This window comes from Penicillium maclennaniae (assembly GCF_028827695.1).
Source record: "Penicillium maclennaniae strain IBT 15551 chromosome Unknown utg000007l:1.0-4884863.0:1.0-4888362.0, whole genome shotgun sequence".
Classification (NCBI taxonomy): domain Eukaryota; kingdom Fungi; phylum Ascomycota; class Eurotiomycetes; order Eurotiales; family Aspergillaceae; genus Penicillium; species Penicillium maclennaniae.
In genome coordinates, this window is record NW_026623219.1 from 2,163,301 (window position 1) to 2,183,338 (window position 20,038).

The following is a 20,038-nucleotide window of genomic DNA, read 5'->3' on the forward strand; positions in this document are numbered from 1 at the left end:
GGCCGTTCGAGCACTTCCATTGTGTTTGGGAAACCGCGCCAAAACTCTGAAGCAGATTAGGCGATTCGTCTGGAAGGCCAGGCTCCTGGCTCTCCGCGACTTCATCTTGATCGTGAAAGAACCCTGGGTATCAATACATGTAACCAGCGCCCCATGCTAGCGCCCGTGTCTTTGACGATTGCTCTCCCCGTAGATGGCAGTCGACACACCCAAATGCTGCTGACATCTTTTAGCCACCATCTTTGCCGACACTGATCTCGGTCCGCTTTGACCGGCATGTTTGCGCCAACTGGCTGGGTCGTGCCGGGAATATTCATCAAGCTGAACTGTTACAGAAGAGGAAGTGATGCATGTTGCTGAAGCTGATGTGCCAGGTGTAACTCTACAAAGTCGCCCCTCAGTCTACCTCAATTTTGAGAATACGGAAGAGAGAAATGGCTCAGAAGAATGCCACATTGTGTGGGGGACATCATCTACCCCTCAGAACATTCAGCGATGAAACTCACGCACATTCCATACATCAGGTTAGCAATAATTTCAATGATGCAGAGGCCATTGAAAGTATTACCTCCATGGGATGACTGGTCACGATAGTATCTTTCAGGGTCATCCCTCGGGCGCTCCCTTATATAAATAGCCCACTAAAACAGTAGCCTGGAAGACGATGTCGCAGTAGTCTGAATGCACGCAGACACCATATATCAGATAACCTGATATTCTGCAGTTGATAAGTTGTCTGAACTTCAGCCTGTCATCATCGCTCGAGGTCGTGGCACTGCTTGGAAATAGCATTGATGCACAGGGACCATAGGCTGAGTCTAGCATCTCGCGTGCCTGCAAAGTCTCAGCTTCGAGCCCGGCGACATGGAGACTTACGATCACTGGCAGCTGGGCTGTAGGCCATACGGTTCGAAAGGCGGAGACCGAAGAACAGCATACGAGACTGTTCTCGACGGGTGAAGAAGGGAAAATCGCGGTGACTTCATGAGATATTTCTCCTCGATATTCACATCAACACCTGGGATCTGAAACCTTCCTAGGCGCATTGGGAGAGATATCAAGTAAGAATTGATGGTCAGCCGCCTGGATAACCACCAGTGTGAGAAATATGGCGAAACTGAGGTGTCAAAATTGATGTCCAGCCTACCGTAAAGGCTCCATTTTCGACACCTGATATCGAGACCAGAGCGAAGACCTCATTAGCAATGTTCACCAAGTGCATAAGGGGACAAGTGTCGTATGTATGGACTGAACTCCTCTGGACCTAGTCGGCCTCGTCCTAGAAATTTATCGAGCCCCAGGTGCCGCCTAGTCTTCCTCAGTTATCCCGATGTCTAGAGACTACCTTGATACATCATTCTGGGCTCCTCGCGGGGTAAAGCTTCCAACACCGCCTCGGTCACGTTAGATAGGGCACTAAGAGCTTGCCCATCTCGAGTAGGTCTCAGGTCCAATAGATGGAGCCCCGGCCAAGCTTGAAAGATGACGGGAGCTTTGCAACACTGAAACAAATCACCACCAAAGTGATGCTCCTCGTCCAGTCAGAATTCTAGAGGTGTTCGACGCATTAATATGTATATACATATGAGAACAATTTCACTGGACAGTCGCATTGACGCCGAAAGCGCTAACAAAAGATGTCTCGGCAGCATCCACCTGATGATCGGTCTCGCCTCTGACTAAAGTCAAACTTCAACTTCTCATCAGTTCTGTCATATGTGCTGCTTGAAATTAATCAACCTCTAATAGCGAGCTGAAACGGGCCAAGGATGTCCCATCGATCCGATAGAAATTCTCCGGCGAGACCGAGTCGATTGGGCGACGAAGAGCGCCTCGAGAGAAGCTGAGCCACGACAAAGACACACGTGACTGGCGAGATCCCGAGCACCAGCAACGGGAAATGTGGATGCATGCTCAATTCACAGTTCGTCCAGCATCGACGATGATACCTGTGTTCGGCACACCCAGTTCGGACTCAAGTGGAGTACAGAGACAGGACGGCGCCAGAGTTGGGGCTTCATATCACGTGATGCTGTACCTGACGGATACGTCTATAGATAGAATACGGCGCAAGAGTTGATCCATAGGCGAGAGAGCGGGCTGCCATCAAGCATAGAAACACTGCCGTAGACAATCTCTCTGGCTTGATTTGGGACATATGTGATCCCGTTCGCGCCGATTGCTCGGCGCCCTCCGCGGTATCGAGATGGTATCCTGTAATGTAACGGCCGGTGGCGGTCGCACCCTGCAAATCGCCCATAGATGGGGCCAGTCAACCTCCAATTTCCCTTTCAACCCCCCTATTCGTTTCGTCTCCCCGGTTCTGTTAGTGTGCACTGTCCCGCTTCTGTCCACTGGTGTCTCGCCTTCCGTGTGTCCGCCGTTCTCGACGCTCATTCGCTCCAGGAGATTCGTCATCGGCAATCTAAGCTGCAAGTCGTCCCCTAGTTCCGTCTGCGCAACAAGGCGAACCACTTCGCGCATTAATTCGACCCTGTAAACGCCCCCACAAGCTCTTTCTCCCGCATTTCTCGGGTGGATGAAACCAGCAGTCTTGACGCGTGGTGTGCTGCGAACTAGACAACCTGAGATAGAGACAGGTTGAGACAGGGACAGTGCGAGAGTATCAACGTCTACCAGGGAGACGCTTCGTGCCTTGGAGGATGGCCACAACTACAGTGACTGGTCATGGACGACGGGCATCGATCAGGCAAAACGAACTGCAAGTCCCAACCAAGACGTCGATCTCACAACCCACGGGCAGTCCCATCGATCAGTTCCCTCCCTACGAAGAGACATTTGACGCCGCCGCGGGGTCGACTCGCCCCAATGCAAGCCCCTCTGTCAAATACGCTTCCGGCGAACCATGGGAGCCTCGAAAGTCGGCCTTCTACTCGCGAGAACACGCCAATGGATCCGCGAGAATTTCTCAAACATCGGCCGCGGAAGAGTATCAGCGAGGCCATCACAACAATTCGGACACGCAACGGCAGCGTTAGTGCCAACGCCCAGGAACTTGCGGAGGCACTTCGAGCGCCAGTGTCTTATCGCCTGATTGTATGTCGCAGAAGACCGATATTGTGTCGTCACGAATGGTTTGCTGACTAGGCTTGTTGTTTAGGGTCTCTGCCTTGTCTGGTACTTTACGTCCGCCCTGACCAATACGTCCTCGAAATCCATTCTGAATGCTCTTCCGATGCCTATCACATTGACCATCATACAATTCGCCTTCGTTTCAATATGGTGTCTGCTGCTGGTATACTTGTCCACGGTAATCCCTTGGCTGCGCCAAAGCGTGCCCATCCTCAATCATGGCATTCGATACCCGTCTCGCGACGTGATCTCTACTGCTTTGCCTCTGGCCGTCTTCCAACTTGCCGGGCATATCCTTAGCTCGATGGCCACCTCCAAGATTCCCGTGTCACTGGTTCACACGATCAAGGGCCTCTCGCCTTTATTCACCGTTCTCGCCTACCGAGTTTTGTTTCGCATTCGATACGCAAGGGCAACGTATTTGTCGTTGATTCCGCTTACCCTCGGAGTTATGCTTGCGTGTTCTACTGGGGCGTCTACAAATCTTTTTGGGATTCTCTGCGCTTTCTTCGCTGCGATCGTCTTTGTGTCCCAGAACATATTCTCCAAGAAGCTCTTCAATGAGGCGGAGCGTTCTGAGACTGACGCGTCACGTCCAACCCGACGAAAATTAGATAAGCTCAACCTGCTTTGTTATTGCTCCGGGCTTGCTTTTTTCCTTACCCTGCCAATCTGGTTTGTCAGTGAAGGGTATCCGTTAGTGGCTGACTTGATCAAGGACGGCGTTATTTCTCTATCAGAAAAGCAGGATTCTCTGGACCACGGTGCCTTGGTGGTTGAGTTCATCTTCAACGGCGTTTCGCACTTTGCGCAGAATATCCTCGCTTTTGTGCTGCTGTCCATGATCTCTCCGGTGTCATACTCGGTCGCCTCTTTGGTTAAGCGGGTGTTCGTTATTGTGGTCGCGATTGTGTGGTTTGGAAGCTCAACAACCCCCATTCAGGCTTTCGGTATCGGCCTTACTTTCTTGGGTCTTTATCTATATGATCGCAACAGCCACGACGACGTGGCTGATAAACGAGCAAATGCAGACCATTTCCGCGCCCGACAGTCTATCTTGCCAACAAATGTGAAGCACTCCGGCAAGGCTTGGGATTCAAATGGTTACGCTTTCCCTGGTGGCAGGTCGTTTGAAGGGTCTACATCCAACAGCCCTTACGTATACAATGGCCCAAAGAAGGAGGATGACGAACCGGGACGTATGAGACCTCGAGGCGCCAGTGTCTCTCGAAATTGGTTGCCCGGAACCAAGCAAGAATCAACGTGGCAACCCAGAGATTCCCCAGCGGCTGCATGATATCGTTCTCTGCAGCTTTTCCCAGGACGGATGAACGTTTCTGTACTATATCATGAAACATGGGGGCGTTTTGAGGTTCATTTTATTTTTCCTTTATTCTTTCCTCCTTTTTTCCAAAGATTTTTTTGAGCGAAAACTCCTTGTCTGGGTCGCAATTCCCCAGCTGACTAGCCCGTATTTTCTAGGCGCAGGGAGTTGGCTGGGAGTGACGAAATAAGGGGTATGTAGGATGCTTCCAGTTTTTGACCCAAGCAAGAACGTGAGACGTTGGAGAAATGTAGCTACCGTCAGTAAAGAACATTGTCATAATCGGGCGAGACCCTTGACTGCTCCAGCTCGGTGCAAGTCTGCTCTTGGACAACGTTGCAGAGGAAGCAGGGAATAAAAGCCCTGCTTCCTACAATAAATCATGTCCTTGAAATGAGATAGAGAATGTAAAGGGGGGACGGAGCGCGGTGTGCTTTTGACCTGCGGACCGGATTATCTGTTCTTCCGCGTAGCCGAGTCCATCCGCCAATCCGCGCGAAGCAATTTGTGAGTTCATCTTAGTCAGCGCCGCCAATGGTCAGCAATCCCAGGATTTCATCATGTGACCCGGCAGATTCCAACTTTGAACAGCTCCTTCTCCTCAAGACTTGCCCCCCTCTCCCAACCCCATCTTCCCATATTCCCCTCCCCTCCTTCATCTACAGTCGCGACAATTATGCGGCCGCAGCTGTTTCGTGCGGCCGCCCGGTCTCTTCGGGTCCCCAGGGCCCGGGCCTTCGCTACAACGGCCCCTCGCGCGGCCGAGGTCGAACTCACCATTGGTACGTCTAAATCCTTCAGTCAAACCGAGATATGCTGACTTTATGCTATAGATGGCAAGAAGATCTCTGTGGAAGGTAAGACTCGTGCTTGACTCGTGCAATTGGTTGTTGCTAATATCCGCCGAAGCCGGTTCGGCTCTCATCCAGGCTTGCGAAAAAGCCGGAGCAACTATCCCCAGGTATGATATCTGTTGCAAACTCAAGCCATGGACTCATTAGTACTGACCCTATTGAAAGATACTGCTATCACGAGTACGTTACCATCACCGACTATTCCGGTCATTCCCCTTGCTAACGCTCAGCCATCAAGAAAACTGTTGATTGCAGGAAACTGTTCGTGCCAGCCGCCTTCTCGACCCTATCCCAGGCCTAGATCGTGCTAACTTATTGCTCTAGGTCGTATGTGTCTCGTCGAAGTCGAACGAGCCCCGAAACCTGTGGCCTCGTGTGCCTGGCCCGTTCAGCCCGGAATGGTCGTGAAGACGAATTCGCCGTTGGTTCACAAGGCGCGAGAGGGTGTGACGGAGTTCCTCCTTGCCAACCACCCTCTTGATTGCCCTGTTTGCGACCAGGGAGGAGAGTGTGATCTCCAGGATCAGTCGATGCGTTACGGTGCCGATCGTGGAAGGTTCCATGAAACCGCTGGCAAGCGTGCTGTGGAGGATAAAAACATTGGCCCTCTGGTCAAAACTTCGATGAATCGTTGTATCCATTGCACTCGCTGCGTTCGATTCATGAACGACGTCGCGGGTGCGCCTGAGCTGGGAACCGCCGGCCGAGGAAACGACATGCAGATCGGAACCTATCTGGAGCAGAATTTGAACTCCGAAATGTCGGGTAACATCATTGATCTATGTCCTGTCGGCGCCCTGACATCAAAGCCCTATGCCTTCCGTGCTCGCCCATGGGAGCTGAAGCACACCGAGTCGATCGATGTCCTCGACGCGCTGGGCTCCAACATTCGAATTGATAGCCGGGGTATGGAAGTCATGCGGATTCTTCCGCGACTGAACGACGACATTAACGAGGAATGGATTAATGACAAATCGCGATTCGCTTGCGATGGCTTGAAGACTCAACGTCTTACTACCCCCCTGATTCGTCGCGATGGCAAGTTTGTTCCCGCGACCTGGGAGCAGGCCTTAGTAGAGATCTCGGCCGCCCAGCAGAAGCTGCAGTTGCAACCCAACGAGTTCAAGGCGATTGCTGGGCACTTAGTGGATGCCGAATCGCTGGTCGCCATGAAGGATATGGCCAACAAGCTGGGCTCGGACAACCTTGCTCTTGACCAACCCGGCGGTGGCGCTCCCATTGCGCACGGCATTGATGTTCGCTCCAACTACCTGTTCAACTCAAAGATCTACGGCATTGAGGAAGCGGATGCTATCTTACTTATTGCTACCAACCCCCGTCACGAGGCCGCTGTTCTCAATGCTCGCATCCGCAAGCAGTATTTGCGGTCTGACCTGGAAATCGGCCTTGTCGGTGAAAACTTTGAAAGCACCTTCGACTATGAGCACTTGGGTGCTGATGTGTCTGCTCTCAAGACTGCCTTGGCTGGAGAGTTCGGTAAGAAGCTCGGCGCTGCTCAGCGCCCCATGATCGTTGTAGGTAGTGCAGCCGCGGAGCACCCCGACGCAAAGGCCATCTTCGAGGCGGTTGGGAGCTTTGTAGAGAAGCACACCAGCACCTTCAACGCTCCCGAGTGGCAAGGTTACAACGTTTTGCAGCGTGCCGCTTCTCGGGCCGGCGCTTACGAAGTAGGATTCACTGCCCCTTCCCCCGAGGTTGCCCGGACTACTCCCAAGATGATCTGGCTCTTGGGTGCGGATGAGGTTGCGCAGAGCGACATCCCTAAGGATGCCTTTGTTGTCTATCAGGGTCATCACGGCGACCGAGGCGCTCAGCTCGCCGACGTTGTTCTCCCTGGTGCCGCCTACACTGAGAAGTCTGCCACTTACATCAACACTGAGGGCCGTGTTCAGATCACTCGCGCGGCCACATCGCTGCCCGGCGCCGCGCGTGATGACTGGAAGATCATTCGTGCTACTAGCGAGTTCCTTGGAGTTCCTCTCCCCTATGATGATATCGAGGCTCTCCGCGATCGTATGGAGGACATCAGCCCTGTGATGCGCCGCTACGATGTTGTTGAGTCCACTTCTGTCGGCGCATTGAGCAAGGTGCAGCTGGCCGACCAGAACAAGGGTGCTTCCATCACTGGAGCTCCTTTCAAGAAGGTCATTGAGGACTTCTTCTTCACCGATTCGATTTCTAGAAGGTTTGTTTTCTAATGCCATGCTTTTCTTATCCGTTGATGAACTTGAAGATGACTGACTTCTATCTTTAGCTCACCCACCATGGCCCGTTGCTCAGCCTCCAAAGCTACCGGCAACCCCGAGACCAACTTTATGGCCGCCGGAGAAATGTCTCCGCAGGCGTTGTACGGCTAAACCATGGGTTCCCTCATGGGCGGTTGACCGATTCTATGTTTTGTCTAATGGTTGCAAGGCGTTGTCATTTGTATCACATTAAACCTCCCTTTGATGTACCGTTTCCTATCCATTTTCTGCTTTCTCCATCATCTCGAACGCCGTTTCCTCCGGTTTCTGTGGTCAGCCTCCTTCGTCCTTTCTCCGGTGTCACCCGGGAATGATCGGTCGGGGTTGACTTGTACATAAAAATATTGAGAACCCTCAAATTTGCAATTCCACGTCGGAGAATAACTTCACTCATGCATATTACTATTTAATATCACAAGTGAGGGATAGCTGCTGACAGCTGCAGAGTTTTCCCTGCCGGTCATGGGTTATGCTCCAAACCGTGCGAAACTTGGAGTTACTAGTCCGTGAATTGCTTGGACCAGGAGCTTCTCATAGCTCGTCGTCGTCTGTTGCCCCAGCTGTCTCCTCCGCATCTTCCTTTGGCTGTTCTCTTCTGACAAAGGGAAGCTCTCTGAGGGGAGGCGCTGTCCTCGCACTGTTTTGCTGTGTCAATGCTTCGATCTGTGCCATCGGTTTCATCAAATGCAGCTGCGGCGATAATCGTTCTTCATGGTCGCTGTCCTCTTCTGTAGCTTGATCGGTGTCCTCTTCCAGCTGAGAGCCGTCACCAACTCTGGTTTCATCAACTTCCATTTGTTCAAAGCCCTGGTCTGACTCTTCGTCCGTCTGTTCCATCTCAAGCGCAGGGCGTTTTCCCGCATGGTGAATTTCAGTGGCGTGGGCGAGGTTCCCGGCGGCGGCTTGAATTTCGGAAACTGGTACAAGTACGATGATTTTAGTGGCAGGCCGATGTCCAAGAATAAGATCCTACCTTTCGCTAGATCCACCGTGGCAGATGCAAGTAGTCGCTGCTGATTGCGAACTTTCAGCTTTTTCTCATTCAACAGCTGAGCAAAGTTTGCCACCAGTTGGGTTTCATGATGATTCTTAGCTCGTAGGAGTTCCTCTAGTTGCTCGTTCAGTTTTTTAATTGTATCTTCGGCAACACGGTAGTGGCCAGACAATGTGGTGACTTGTTGCTCCAGCTCATCTGCTCTGGATACAGCCACCGCTGACCATTCAAAAAGTTCAATGGCCTGTTCTTCATCCTTTTTCAGAACGAGAGTACCAAGTCGTTGCTGGAAACATGTTAGACAGGGACAGAGATGGAGAGTGTATGTGCGTATGAGTGAGAGTGAGAGAGGGAGTGCGAGAGGGGCAAAGAGATGTCTTGGTCATGTACCGTGATAGACTGGACTCTGTTTCGGATAGTGATGATCATTTCCCTCTCATCACCAGAGCCAGAGATGCTGGCGGATGTTTCAATCACGACCGAGGTCAGCTCGTCAGAATCGATGGGTTGGCCAAGGACGTGGGAAATAATCCGAATCCACTCTTCCTCTGACCCTTGGTAGTTCTTTACACGAAGGTCTCTGATGCAAGATTTTCTGACTATATCTTGTCAATAGCTGGTTTGATCTTCTAATTTGACGAAGCCTTACCCGAGGTTACGTAGGGGCACTCTCCTTCCGTAGCAGTGAGAGCCAAGTCGAGCGTGTCGGGCCCGTTCTTGACGACATGTATGAGGACAAAGGCATCTTGCAAATCGGATCGGGCGATTCGCAAGACTCGTGGCAGCGTCATCTTGCAAATCCAGTAGGTTCGGGAGTCGAGATTGAGCTTCAGGTGACGTTGATGATGGCAACGGCGACGGGAGCCCCTAGGAAAATGTTGAGACCATTCAAGAATTCATCAAGACAGAGATGAGACACTAGAGGCTAGAAGCTAGAAGCCATACACATGACACTAGGCTCCAGTCTGAATGAAGTGTTGCCCTGGCTAGAATGGTCCCCCAAGTCCGATAATTCGAGACTGAATGTCCCCACTTAAAGCACGTTCCCTCCACGAGGAATCTCGTCCAGCCTCCGCTTCAGCCTCAAGTCTCCTTCTTGACATGGAGTGATACCCTTCACTTTGCTCTGTTGTCCTTGTTCCCCGTTATTTTACTTATCCTCCCGCTGCCTGCATATTTCGGACACATGAGAGACGCTTTACACAATTACCCCTTACCCGGCTGGACGACTACACGACTCCTCGTTGACACGGAATGACGTTCATCCTCCTCCCTTGTCCAGTATCAATGTTGCGAAGTGCCGCTGCTACCTGATCCTCGTCTAAGCGATCAGACCGATTGCCAAAGTTACTCGCGTCTTACTCTTTTGACACGCTCACCATGGATTCGCTCATGACCCTACGTAGACCAAATATGGACGAGACAATCGAATGCTGGGATGACGACGATGACTTGCAACTCAATGATGCTATTCAGTTTCGTACTGCGTCTAGTGCCGGATCTATTGCCACCTCTTCGGTTCGGCCGTCCGGACATCGTGATTCCATATCATCTCGGCGGTCTGCCCGCTCGGATCTTGAGTCCAATGCTGGAGATGAGGATTGGCAGGTTCTTTTGCCCGATAATGATGAATTATCCAAGGAAGAAGCTCTTGCCTCGGCCAAAAATGCTGGGATTCCCTTACCTGCGGATATCCCAAGTTCTGCTCTTCTGGGTGGTGCTATCAAGCGCTTGTCAGCTCGGAAGACAAATAGAACATTCGTTGATGACTGGTCGGATGAGGTGGAGCTCCCGGGGCCGGACGCAGTATTGGAGCTCAGAATGCCCCAGGACTCGCTCTTTCCAGATACCCTACAGCAGATCAGCTCTGTCGCCACAAGTCCCGTGAAGTCTACGGCCTCGCCATCCTGGAACGAAAATATCTCAACGCACTTGCAGTCTGCATTAGCAACTCTAGATGATTTCCAGGATGGGGAAGATACGCCAGTCTACCATGACGCCCCCACTATCAAAGCTCCGATGCCTCGATCTCCGCGAAAATCGGTAGTTACCGCTACCAGTGGAGGTCTCGCCGTGAAACGGGAAGATGATGACTTTGATCAAGACCTCGAACTACCTCCTGACCATAGACCTCTTCAGCTGGCCCGCCGAAAGGATTATGCTGGTGATTCCAGCCCTACTCTAGAAGACTTTGACTTTGAATGGTCTGAAGGTAGCATAGGTGTGCGAGTTGGTGGTACCGCACGAGATGGACGTTCAGTTCCAAGCTCCACCATGTCTATTGCAAGCCCCAGTGTCTCCAGCTGTATCACTGGGGAAAGCGAGGATGATGGACTGGACGGTCTCGTATTCCCTAACGGGCCTGTGGACTTCAATGCCTCTCTCAAGAAACGACATGACAGTCAGGCTGCAGATGTTCCAATCACGGCGGGGGACAGTCAAGACGCATCGCATCCCCGGGATGCAGACGACTTCTTCTCTGGAATCGAGGTCGACAATGGCAGAGCATTCGCCTCGGGGAAGTTGTCACTGAATCCCAACGTCAAATGTAAGACAGAATGGCCAGCAAGTCCCACACATCGGCCCGCAACAACCTTAACCTTTACCAACGGACCAGTCGCAAACACTTCGGATTCTCCGCGAACTCGAATCCCACGTTTATCTGGTCATGACCGAACTCATTCCACCCATCTCGAAACTGTATCCGAAAGTGGCGCACCGCTTTCCAAATTCCGAAGATCACAATCCCGACTCGGACATTCAGCTCAATCGTCCATCTCTAGTGTGCCGGCAACTGAAACACCTTCGATATCCCCAACGCCACTGACTTCCAGCCGGCGGATCATCGGTCAGCGGGCTTCCGTAGATTCTGTGGCAGCTGGAGAGTCCAATGCACCCAGCAGACATCTCCGAACGAAACGATCTATGCCCGTCGTACGGGGTGGGGCGGAATCACATTGGCCCAGTCCTCCCAACGATCATCTTCTCACCCGGATGAGCCCGTTCGTCCAGTCCCCTTCAAGAGACCTAAGACTCCGGTTGAGCGCATCTCCCACGAGGAAAGGTCTTTGGTGACCAGCCGTCGAGCACAAGCGCCGGCTCTTCAGCCAGGATCAAGAGAGCGACAGTCCCATCACACCGGTGTGAGAAGCTACCACTCTTCCCGCCGCATCAACTCAGACGGCTCTGGTGGTCTCCTCAGTCCGCAGGGCGCTTTGATTCGTCTGTCGCGGTCGACTCGCCCCGAGGCTCTCCGTCTTGGCTTCGGTGACCCCGGCACAGAAACCAGCAGCCCAACAGCAAAGCGCACACTTACTCGACCTGCCAAACGACGGAATTTTGGCGATGGCACTGAGTTGGAATCATTTGACGATTTGCCTACATCCACCTCTACCGAAAGCAAGTTTGTCAAGAACCCTGCCGGCAAAGGCGCTCCAAGATCTGTGCGAACCAGACTCAGTCAGAGCCGTATTACTCCGCCCATTGATTCTCCAACTCTATCCTGCACACCACCTTCAACATCCAGGTCGAACCCAACTCCAAGGTTCGCTCGCGACACCAATGCATCCCGCAATGCGAGGGAGCAACGCATTGCCTCCATGACTTCCAAGAGCCGCGACTCCAATCCGCTTGCTTCTTTCAACTCCAATTGGAAAGCGCATCCTATTACGCGTATATCCCCGAACTCAGCCCCTGTTCGGAGCCGGAAACCCAGGCCCACGACAAAATTAACATCAAAACCTCATTTAATCAAGCCCATAGGATCCGGGGTACAGGAGTCCAAATCTGTGGGGGGCATGCGATATAACCCGGCAACTTTCCTCTGGGAGGGCAATGAGAATTCGGTGCAAAATTTTGAAATTTCTAAGGGCCCCAAATCACCTAAGCCTGCTCCGGCTCTCATCACTAATGTCGGTACCATGCAAAATGTTCAGGCAGTCGGCGAAATGATATTCGATCCGCACCGCATGTGTTGGCTTAAAGCAGCATCCCATAGGCTGGGAACCAAGACGGAGTCATGCTCGAGGACGAAGATGACGTTTTCGCCGGCTTGGATGATTTAGAAGACAAGACTGTTGGGACTACAGGGCGAACATCCGGAGCACTGGACGACTTCAAGGCTCATACCGTCGGCGAAGATCCGAGTGCCGGCGAGTCCTCTGACGAAGGCCCTATTACGGAAGAATTCGATGTCGGCCCGGAGTTCATTCGACGACAACGGGCCGAGGAGGAGAAGTGGAGGCGGAAGGTGGATAGGTGGATTGAGTCTGATCACGGAGACCGCGGTGCCCCTTGGCGATGGACCATTCGTGACCTAGTGGCCGATGACACCGGATATCTCGCGGCCTAGGGCTCCTCGTGTCTCTTGCGAACCCGAACTTGCAAGGGGAGTCTCTCGGAACTTCGCTTTTGCCACAAATTATGACATACATCATGACATCCGTGCGGCTGCCCTTGGCAGTGAAGTGGAGCTTGCGAAGGAGCATGGATACACGACCTTTATGATGCGAAGACCTTTTGTTTTTACCCTTTCTCTTTTTATCTTCTTTCTTCGCTTCCCGGTTTCTCTTGGTTGGCCGTAATGAGACCGGCCTGTACGAATGCTTGGACGGTTCAAGGTAGCCTGTTTTGTTTTGTAACTATATTTTTTATTTGGATTTTAGTACATAAGTTGAACCTAATAAAATTGTGAGATGGGGGATTGCGAGGTATCCTTTTTTCCTTCTCTTCTGTTAGCCTTCCTTGGTCTCCCTTCCCACCTTGCCAATATTTCTCCTCGGGCTCAGGCTTCGTACATCGTTGACATCCCACCAACAGGGAAGATCCATGCAGCACCGCCCTCCGGGGCAATCCTCGAGCACTCCCCCTCACCCTCTCTTCCAGACGGATCCGAAACGCCTCGGAGTCGGGGCTTCCAGGGGTTAATTAGATGCAAAGAGAGAATGAGAAAGGAAAGGCCCTCTCCGGGGATTTGGCTCACTCATCATGATCGGGAAGCAGCAGAGTGACACCGGGTGATAGATTGTATGACGCTCCGAAGCCTTCGAGCGTCCCCCTTTTTGGTTGACGACTGGTCCGGACTGACAGCGATGCGAGAGTCCGATGCCAAGTCCATCGAACACTGTGTATCACCTGTCGCGGATGAGCCAAACGCATGCAATCCTGCCATCCCGCATACTGCATTGATTGTCCATCAACGGAGACCAATCCAAATCGGCCTCTCAAACGCCACGTCAAGGGCACGCCTCGCCAGAGCTCCTTGACAGCACCTCGACCGAGGCGAAGAGGAGACCTGTGAGACACTGCGAGAGGCGCTTACTCGTCCTTCGGCCCATTCGTGCTCATCTCACTTGCGACTCACACCTTTGCAGCACGAGGGTTGCCCTGGAGTGGTGAATCTCTCCAAACCCATGTTCCTTACGGCCACGGCTACGTGCATGTTTGGACGTTCGCCGGAGCAATCTCCAGCCCGACTTTTGTTTGACGGAGGCAAACCTGCAGACACAAAGCCCTAGGTGATCGCCTCCTAGATATTTTTTCGGGGCGAAACCGGCGCCCAGAATTGTTCCGCGCAATTTGCAGGTCGGGGAGATCAGTCTCTTTCCCCCTGTGCCTATTTCGGCGTCATTTTAGCGGATGGTCCCCTACGTTCTCTCATAGGTGGCCTCGACTGACTCAACGTGGCTTTCCATGAGCTAAAGTGGTGGCGCCGGGCATCGGGGCAAGAATTCGTATCCCAATTGCTTGTGTGCGCTGTCATAGCAGTCTGCCTTTACGCTTCAAACGTTTCGGTAGGTCGAAAAGAATTCGACCACGAACCCTAGTCCCTTTCGTTTTACCATCTTTTTCTTTTCTTTTCTTTTCCTTTTCCTTTTCTGGCGGGAAGGGGGTTTTTTTTTTTTTCTTTTTTCTTTTTCTTGGGCGGCACCCAGGCCACTATCTTCCCTGCAAGCTTGGGTAATACCCTTCACGCTGTACCTTACAGAGCTTTGCTCGACTCGCCTGCCACCGTGGTTTCTTTTTTTTCTGTGGAATATTTGCTGTTCATCTTCCAGGGATGTTCTCTGTTGCTTCTGTCCACTCTTTTTCGACATGGTCTCGTGCACTCCCTTGGGCATCGGCCATGTCCTGCAAGATTCACCTGGGGGCTTGCGGGTCCTTTTTAATGCAATTGCTATCCCGTTGATTTTGTTCATGAATTTCACGGTCTTTCAAAATATTTCTCGTGATCTTTCCTAAATCACACGTGCTTCTTACAGCTCCAAGGTTTTTCAGCCAGCTCGTTGTCAACCCCCTCCGCCATTGTGTTCCACTTCTCAAACCCAGTTCGTTCGTTCATCTGAGAAGCTCAGAAAGGGCGTTCTTGACCTCGAGAACGGTGGGTATTGAGTTCTCATTAACAACAGAAAACAATGGGCAGTTTCGCAAGACGCAATGACGGGGCCGACAGCTATCTCGTGAATCAGCAGATGGCAGTGCCCGGTGTTTATAACCATCAAGATGGCCATGAATACGGTGCTACTGGAGCTGAACCGTACCACTTCCCCCAGCACTCTTTCAACGCTTATGTCTCTCACTTCGGACTATCTTATGGACAACAGTCGAATCTGTCTCCAGGCATGCAACATCTGCAGTATGCATCGGAGCATACGATCCCATCGATGTCTACATCAGACGACACGAGACTCCACCACCATCCGCAGTACATGGCCTCGTCTCGTTATTTGCAGTCGCCTAGATATCTTCCTCTTCGGGACGCGCTCAGTGAAACGGATATCGAGAGCCAAGAGTCTCGGAATGAAAGCACCATGCTGTCAGAGCCCGTGGTACCCTTGTTAGATGGATTTCCGGACGTGAAAGAATTTGATCGACTCATGCAGAGGTGAGCCGGTGTTTTAGTGCATGGGGCCTCCGCGTTCTCTTGACTTCGATTTCTGGGGGCCAGAAACGCTGACCCAAACTTTCTTCTGGTCAGCTATGTCGATGACCTATCGGTGAAGAAGCAAGACAAAGCCTTGATACATGCGAGAAGAGCGCGGAATATCCGAACCGTCCTGATTGATCCCAAAGACACAGCAGTTGAGTCAGCTCAATTTAGGTCAGAGTCATCCACCCGGAGCCCTCGAAGTCGAATCTGACGCTTATACAAACACAGGTTCTGGGTCAAAAAGATGTTCAAGCTTCAAACCGTTGGCATGGGTACTGCAGACGTAGGAATCTCCAATCCGACAAACGCATCAGCTTCAATTCTAACGAAGCTTATTAGTGTCGGAAAATGATCTGCCATGAGGGTAAACCAGTGGCGATTCGTGAGAAACTGTTCAAAATTCTCACCAAGGCGCATCAGCAATGTCAGCACGGCGGCCGCGACAAGACCTCTGCTCAGGTTCGGCGCATCTATTCATGGTAGGACTCGCGGTGTTATCAACCTTATAATCCCCTCCGCAACTGACACCCCAATTCTTACAGGGTTCCAAAGGAACTGATTTCTCGTTTTGTCAAGATCTGCCCGACGTGTCAGGTTCGTCGCGGAGGATCACGTCTTACACCACCCAACTCCCGGCGAGGATCACCTCGTCTTGATATGGTACCTCGATCTCCAAAGCTTCCATCCCCGCCGGTTATCAAAAGAGAGTCGTCATATGGTGGCCAAGTAGCCCTAGATCGGGCACAACCCGACTATTTTGGCCAATTGCATGGTCATGGCTGGATAGACGGGCATCAGAACTTACAGAGCCGTTCGGGTATGGGCACTGGTGTCAGATCCTTCCATGGCTCGATGAGTAACATGCCACACTCCATCACAGGCACTTTGGACCCTTTCGCTGCGGACTTATCAGTGCCTCCCTCTCAGTTAAGCTATGCAGCGGGATATGTTCCCACGCACGGCACTTCGAGCCAGCGGGATTTTTGACCACCTGCACCGATTCTTCGAAAAGACATGGGTATTCTTTGAGGCATAGAGTTTCCCCTCTATGTTTGAAAAGGACGGTACAATCTCTTGGTCGGTCTAAAAAAAGAAGGGATTATTTCGCCGGAGCATGTGCAGTTCTCGATTACTGGCCCGTGGGAAAGTGAATATGGAAAAAGAGGGAAAAGGGAGAGAACATGAAAGGGAAATAGTAGAGGTTGGATGACATGCTACAGATCACAGACAGACACTTAGTGGAAATTCGAATGCAGTAATGAAAAATTGCATCCATCCTATCTGGTACAAAAGCTGGCTTCATGCCGGAACAGAGACAGAGAGTGAGCCTCTATACGGCCAACTCAATCGTAGTGCTCGTCCACAGTGGCTTGAACAAGTTCTCAGGACGAACTGACCCCAAGAGACCATCTTATTTCACATTTCAGGCTCCGTCACTCTCCCTTCTTGGTATCCAACGACGCGAAAGCATCAATTCGTAGCTTTGAGTTCCATGAACGGGCGCTAGCGGTAGGGCGTAAAGCTAGGACATCATCATATCGAGTTCATTACTTGAAAGGCTGTCTGCAATACGTGCAGACCTAGTGGAGGACCCACAGAAAGGGCGAGCAACTATTTACCCTTGCGATAGGATAAACAAGAAATCGCCCCTCCATTTCAAATATATGCCGCTTGTCTGCATTACACAGGAAGCGAGAATCTCTTTCCTTTCAGAACTCTGGCTGGTGTGAGTGGCCATCATTGTTGCTCCTGGGAAAATTGCACTTACTTGTTGTAGTAAATGTAGAAGAAGTCCGAGTAGAGCAGGGTTTGAACGATGCCTGCAATAATAGGAACGGGCTGGAAGGATCGCTGAAAGGAAGCATCGGTGAAATACCGGAATATCCAATTCGGGATATAGAGAGCCCTGTACACACCAAGTGCAAAAAGGTAATGCGTTGTGATCGTGTCAGCCTCGCCTGTTCGCTGCAGCATGAAAAGTTGAGGCAGGATGGCGACAGATTCCAGCCAAATAGAGAACGTCCAGAGAATCTGAGGACTATTAGTGCGGGCTTCTTTTTTTCTACTTGGACGAGCGTTTAACGACCAACCTCGGAGAGACGATAGTCGTGAGGAAAGAGAAGAGCCAGAATAGCACTGATTCCAAGAAGGTACTGGACCTTGAACGTATCAATGTTTGGGTCATGGGTGGGCTTGTAGTCGTTCAGCATGAGATAAATTATGTAGCCTGAAGATCCAATGAAGAGGAGCTTAAAGGTAGTGAGATATAGCGACTCGGTGAAGGTCCAGAACAAGTCTATCGCAACATGATTCCATGTTAGTGCGCTTCGTCCAGCGGTTGAAGGGAGGTGTATGCTACACTCACCGAGATAACGAGTGACGAAGACGAGAAGATAGAGCACTTGTGATTTGAAGGACAATCCGGTACAACTCTGCGATTCCAATTAGGTGGCGCGCAACGCAGACGAAAGGAGGATGCAGCATACGCTGGACGTCTTCATCTTCTGCAGAAGAATGAAGATCGACGCGAGGTGGGAGAAATCGGCTATCTCGGTCAGTCCTGCGAAGAAACGCGGCTCAACAAATTGCTTACCTAGAAGCCTGAAGATATTCATGGTGCAAGCTGGATGGGATGTGGTGGGATAGGGGAGGTGTGAGGTGTGAGGTTGAGGAGTTGTTGACACGAAGCCAAAGCGAAGGGGTGAGTTGCGCCGCAGATCAGGAACGCGCGCCACTCGGTGGAGCCGTAGTTTTCATAGTGCATACTTCGTACTGTACTTGATGCTTGATGCTTCGTGCTTCGGGCTTTGTGCTTCTTCCATAATTCATTCTTTATTCATTATAACAGTACATCATGATTACTTGAGCCTGACGCCTTTTGAACCCCATTGATTCTCCCCCGTGACTACGCCGTGTAAATACGCAAGACAAAGATGTCCGCCAGGAAAAGTCTCTTGGAAATGATCAGAACATAATACCACCTCCGTGGCTTTCATCCGCCATTCGTTGCAGGTGCCCCTCGGCCAACTCGCTTTTAAGAGCACAAATCGAGCTTTCGCGATCTAATCGGTCCCAGTCACGGAGACTCGCCCGCTTCGATCGCTGTGTTTCCGCCATCTGCTCGAGTAGTTTCTCTTTATCCAGCTCTAGCTGTGCCAGCCGTTTTTCGGTCGGCGCATCCAAGGGCGATGGTAAAGATCTACCCCCAGGGATGACCGATCCTAGACCTGCAAGGTGATTCGGTCCCTTGAGAACTGGCGACAACGCAGCGGATGTGGAGCTATTCTGGCGAGATCCAGAGTGACGATAGCCTCCTGTCGGTACTGGAGGGATGAATGAAGCCCGTGGTCCAGAAGGCGTACTATTTGGTGCAGGTGGGGGAGGTCCGCGACCACGTCCTATCGGTACACCTGTCCAATGTACATCACGAGTGCCGTGTCCACGACGCGGACGTGTTGGTGCTGACAACAGCGACATATTGTGGGATCCGCGGTGCTGTGCAGGCGTGACCTTCGGTCCTGGATATGATCCAAAAGGCGGAGAATGGCTAATACCCAGGCTCCTCGGTTGCGTTGGGATGCTGCCACCAATTCGGACACCGCCCATCCGTTGTTGCTCCGACGATCCATTATCAGCGGAGCGACCCAGCACTTCCTGCTCTTTTCCTCCATCACCACCACCAGCAGTCTCACTATCCGGATTCGGATGGCGGTATGGAGAACGGATCGTTTGGCTCGAAGGACGGAAGGACAGTGGTGGACGAGCGGGTGATCGACTGCGGCTTCGAAGAGGAGCCAACGCTTTGCGCTCGGGATGAAGAGCCGGAGATGAGCGCCTAGACGGCACTTCCGATTCGACTGCAATGGCTGGCACTGGAGAGGCTTGCCCTGAACGTAATAAAGTCTGATCTTTGCTTAAGTCACCCGGATGCTCTCGCCGTGGGTTTTGTGAGGGGCTTTGAGAGCGCAGAGTATTCGTCCCTTGGACCCTCGGTGAAATCGCACGTCCAAGTCTTTCAATACTTGGTCCAATGGGACTGTTTCGCTTCACTACTCGAGCGTCCTGACTTCCCGGGGTTGCGTCGCGGGTCCGTCTCGGGCTGCTACGGCCTCGGGAGACATCGCGTGACCGACCTTCACTGTAGGGAGACCGAGAGCGCCACAATGTGTGAGGAGAACGCATCCTGTCTTCTCTTCGGGGAGAGGGTCTACGAGGGGGAGTCCGTCGTCTGCCGTAGAGACCGGGACCGGGACCATATCCTCGATTGTGAAAGGGGGGAGTTCGAGAACGGCGCCGAAAATCAGGTGGTGAGCGGCTTCGTGGGCGACTGTACCCTCCTCGATCAGAGGGTACCCAGGTATCTGCACGCAGAGGGCGATTTCGTGGTGGTGACCGTCGACGACTATCGAAGCCGCGAGAAGGTGATCGGCCTGGTCGGTCGGCTGGCCGATAACTTTCTCCTCCCCGACGGTCTTCAAATCTGCAAGGCTTCTGAGTCACTGTGATTTTGCATTTGATATTATAGATTCAAACCTTCTGCGATCCCAATCCATGCCAACTGGGTATGAAGCCGGACAA

General features: G+C 52.0%; 7 protein-coding genes across 7 annotated transcripts; 4 read left to right on the top strand and 3 right to left on the bottom strand.

The window, feature by feature from the left end:
* Positions 1–2,663: 2,663 nt before the first annotated feature.
* N7477_008036 (putative ER to Golgi transport protein (Sly41)) lies at positions 2,664–4,390 on the top strand (the record flags this gene model as incomplete). The annotated part of the gene is made up of 3 exons (XM_056969699.1): positions 2,664–2,815; positions 2,883–3,057; positions 3,122–4,390. The coding sequence occupies 3 exons, from the start codon at positions 2,664–2,666 to the stop codon at positions 4,388–4,390; spliced, it is 1,596 nt and encodes a 531-aa protein (XP_056819731.1).
* Positions 4,391–5,093: 703 nt separating this feature from the next.
* Positions 5,094–7,649, top strand: N7477_008037 (putative NADH-ubiquinone oxidoreductase, subunit G; the record flags this gene model as incomplete). The annotated part of the gene is made up of 7 exons (XM_056969700.1): positions 5,094–5,199; positions 5,251–5,274; positions 5,327–5,378; positions 5,437–5,451; positions 5,510–5,532; positions 5,596–7,477; positions 7,547–7,649. The coding sequence occupies 7 exons, from the start codon at positions 5,094–5,096 to the stop codon at positions 7,647–7,649; spliced, it is 2,205 nt and encodes a 734-aa protein (XP_056819732.1).
* Positions 7,650–8,069: 420 nt separating this feature from the next.
* Positions 8,070–9,323, bottom strand: N7477_008038 (uncharacterized protein; the record flags this gene model as incomplete). The annotated part of the gene is made up of 4 exons (XM_056969701.1): positions 8,070–8,455; positions 8,512–8,818; positions 8,923–9,131; positions 9,182–9,323. 4 exons carry the CDS (start codon positions 9,321–9,323, stop codon positions 8,070–8,072), a joined length of 1,044 nt encoding a protein of 347 aa, XP_056819733.1.
* Positions 9,324–9,912: 589 nt separating this feature from the next.
* N7477_008039 (putative cytokinesis regulator (Byr4)) lies at positions 9,913–12,883 on the top strand (the record flags this gene model as incomplete). The annotated part of the gene is made up of 4 exons (XM_056969702.1): positions 9,913–11,073; positions 11,150–11,314; positions 11,367–12,470; positions 12,530–12,883. The coding sequence occupies 4 exons, from the start codon at positions 9,913–9,915 to the stop codon at positions 12,881–12,883; spliced, it is 2,784 nt and encodes a 927-aa protein (XP_056819734.1).
* Positions 12,884–14,945: 2,062 nt separating this feature from the next.
* On the top strand, positions 14,946–16,447 carry N7477_008040 (integrase zinc binding domain-containing protein; the record flags this gene model as incomplete). Its single annotated transcript, XM_056969703.1, has 5 exons — positions 14,946–15,415; positions 15,479–15,631; positions 15,689–15,743; positions 15,800–15,939; positions 16,003–16,447. 5 exons carry the CDS (start codon positions 14,946–14,948, stop codon positions 16,445–16,447), a joined length of 1,263 nt encoding a protein of 420 aa, XP_056819735.1.
* Positions 16,448–17,140: 693 nt separating this feature from the next.
* On the bottom strand, positions 17,141–18,075 carry N7477_008041 (uncharacterized protein; the record flags this gene model as incomplete). The annotated part of the gene is made up of 6 exons (XM_056969704.1): positions 17,141–17,177; positions 17,229–17,491; positions 17,551–17,756; positions 17,826–17,892; positions 17,947–18,005; positions 18,054–18,075. 6 exons carry the CDS (start codon positions 18,073–18,075, stop codon positions 17,141–17,143), a joined length of 654 nt encoding a protein of 217 aa, XP_056819736.1.
* A 349-nt stretch (positions 18,076–18,424) lies between these two features.
* N7477_008042 (uncharacterized protein) lies at positions 18,425–19,642 on the bottom strand (the record flags this gene model as incomplete). The annotated part of the gene is made up of 1 exon (XM_056969705.1): positions 18,425–19,642. One exon carries the CDS (start codon positions 19,640–19,642, stop codon positions 18,425–18,427), a length of 1,218 nt encoding a protein of 405 aa, XP_056819737.1.
* Between the last annotated feature and the right edge of the window lie 396 nt (positions 19,643–20,038).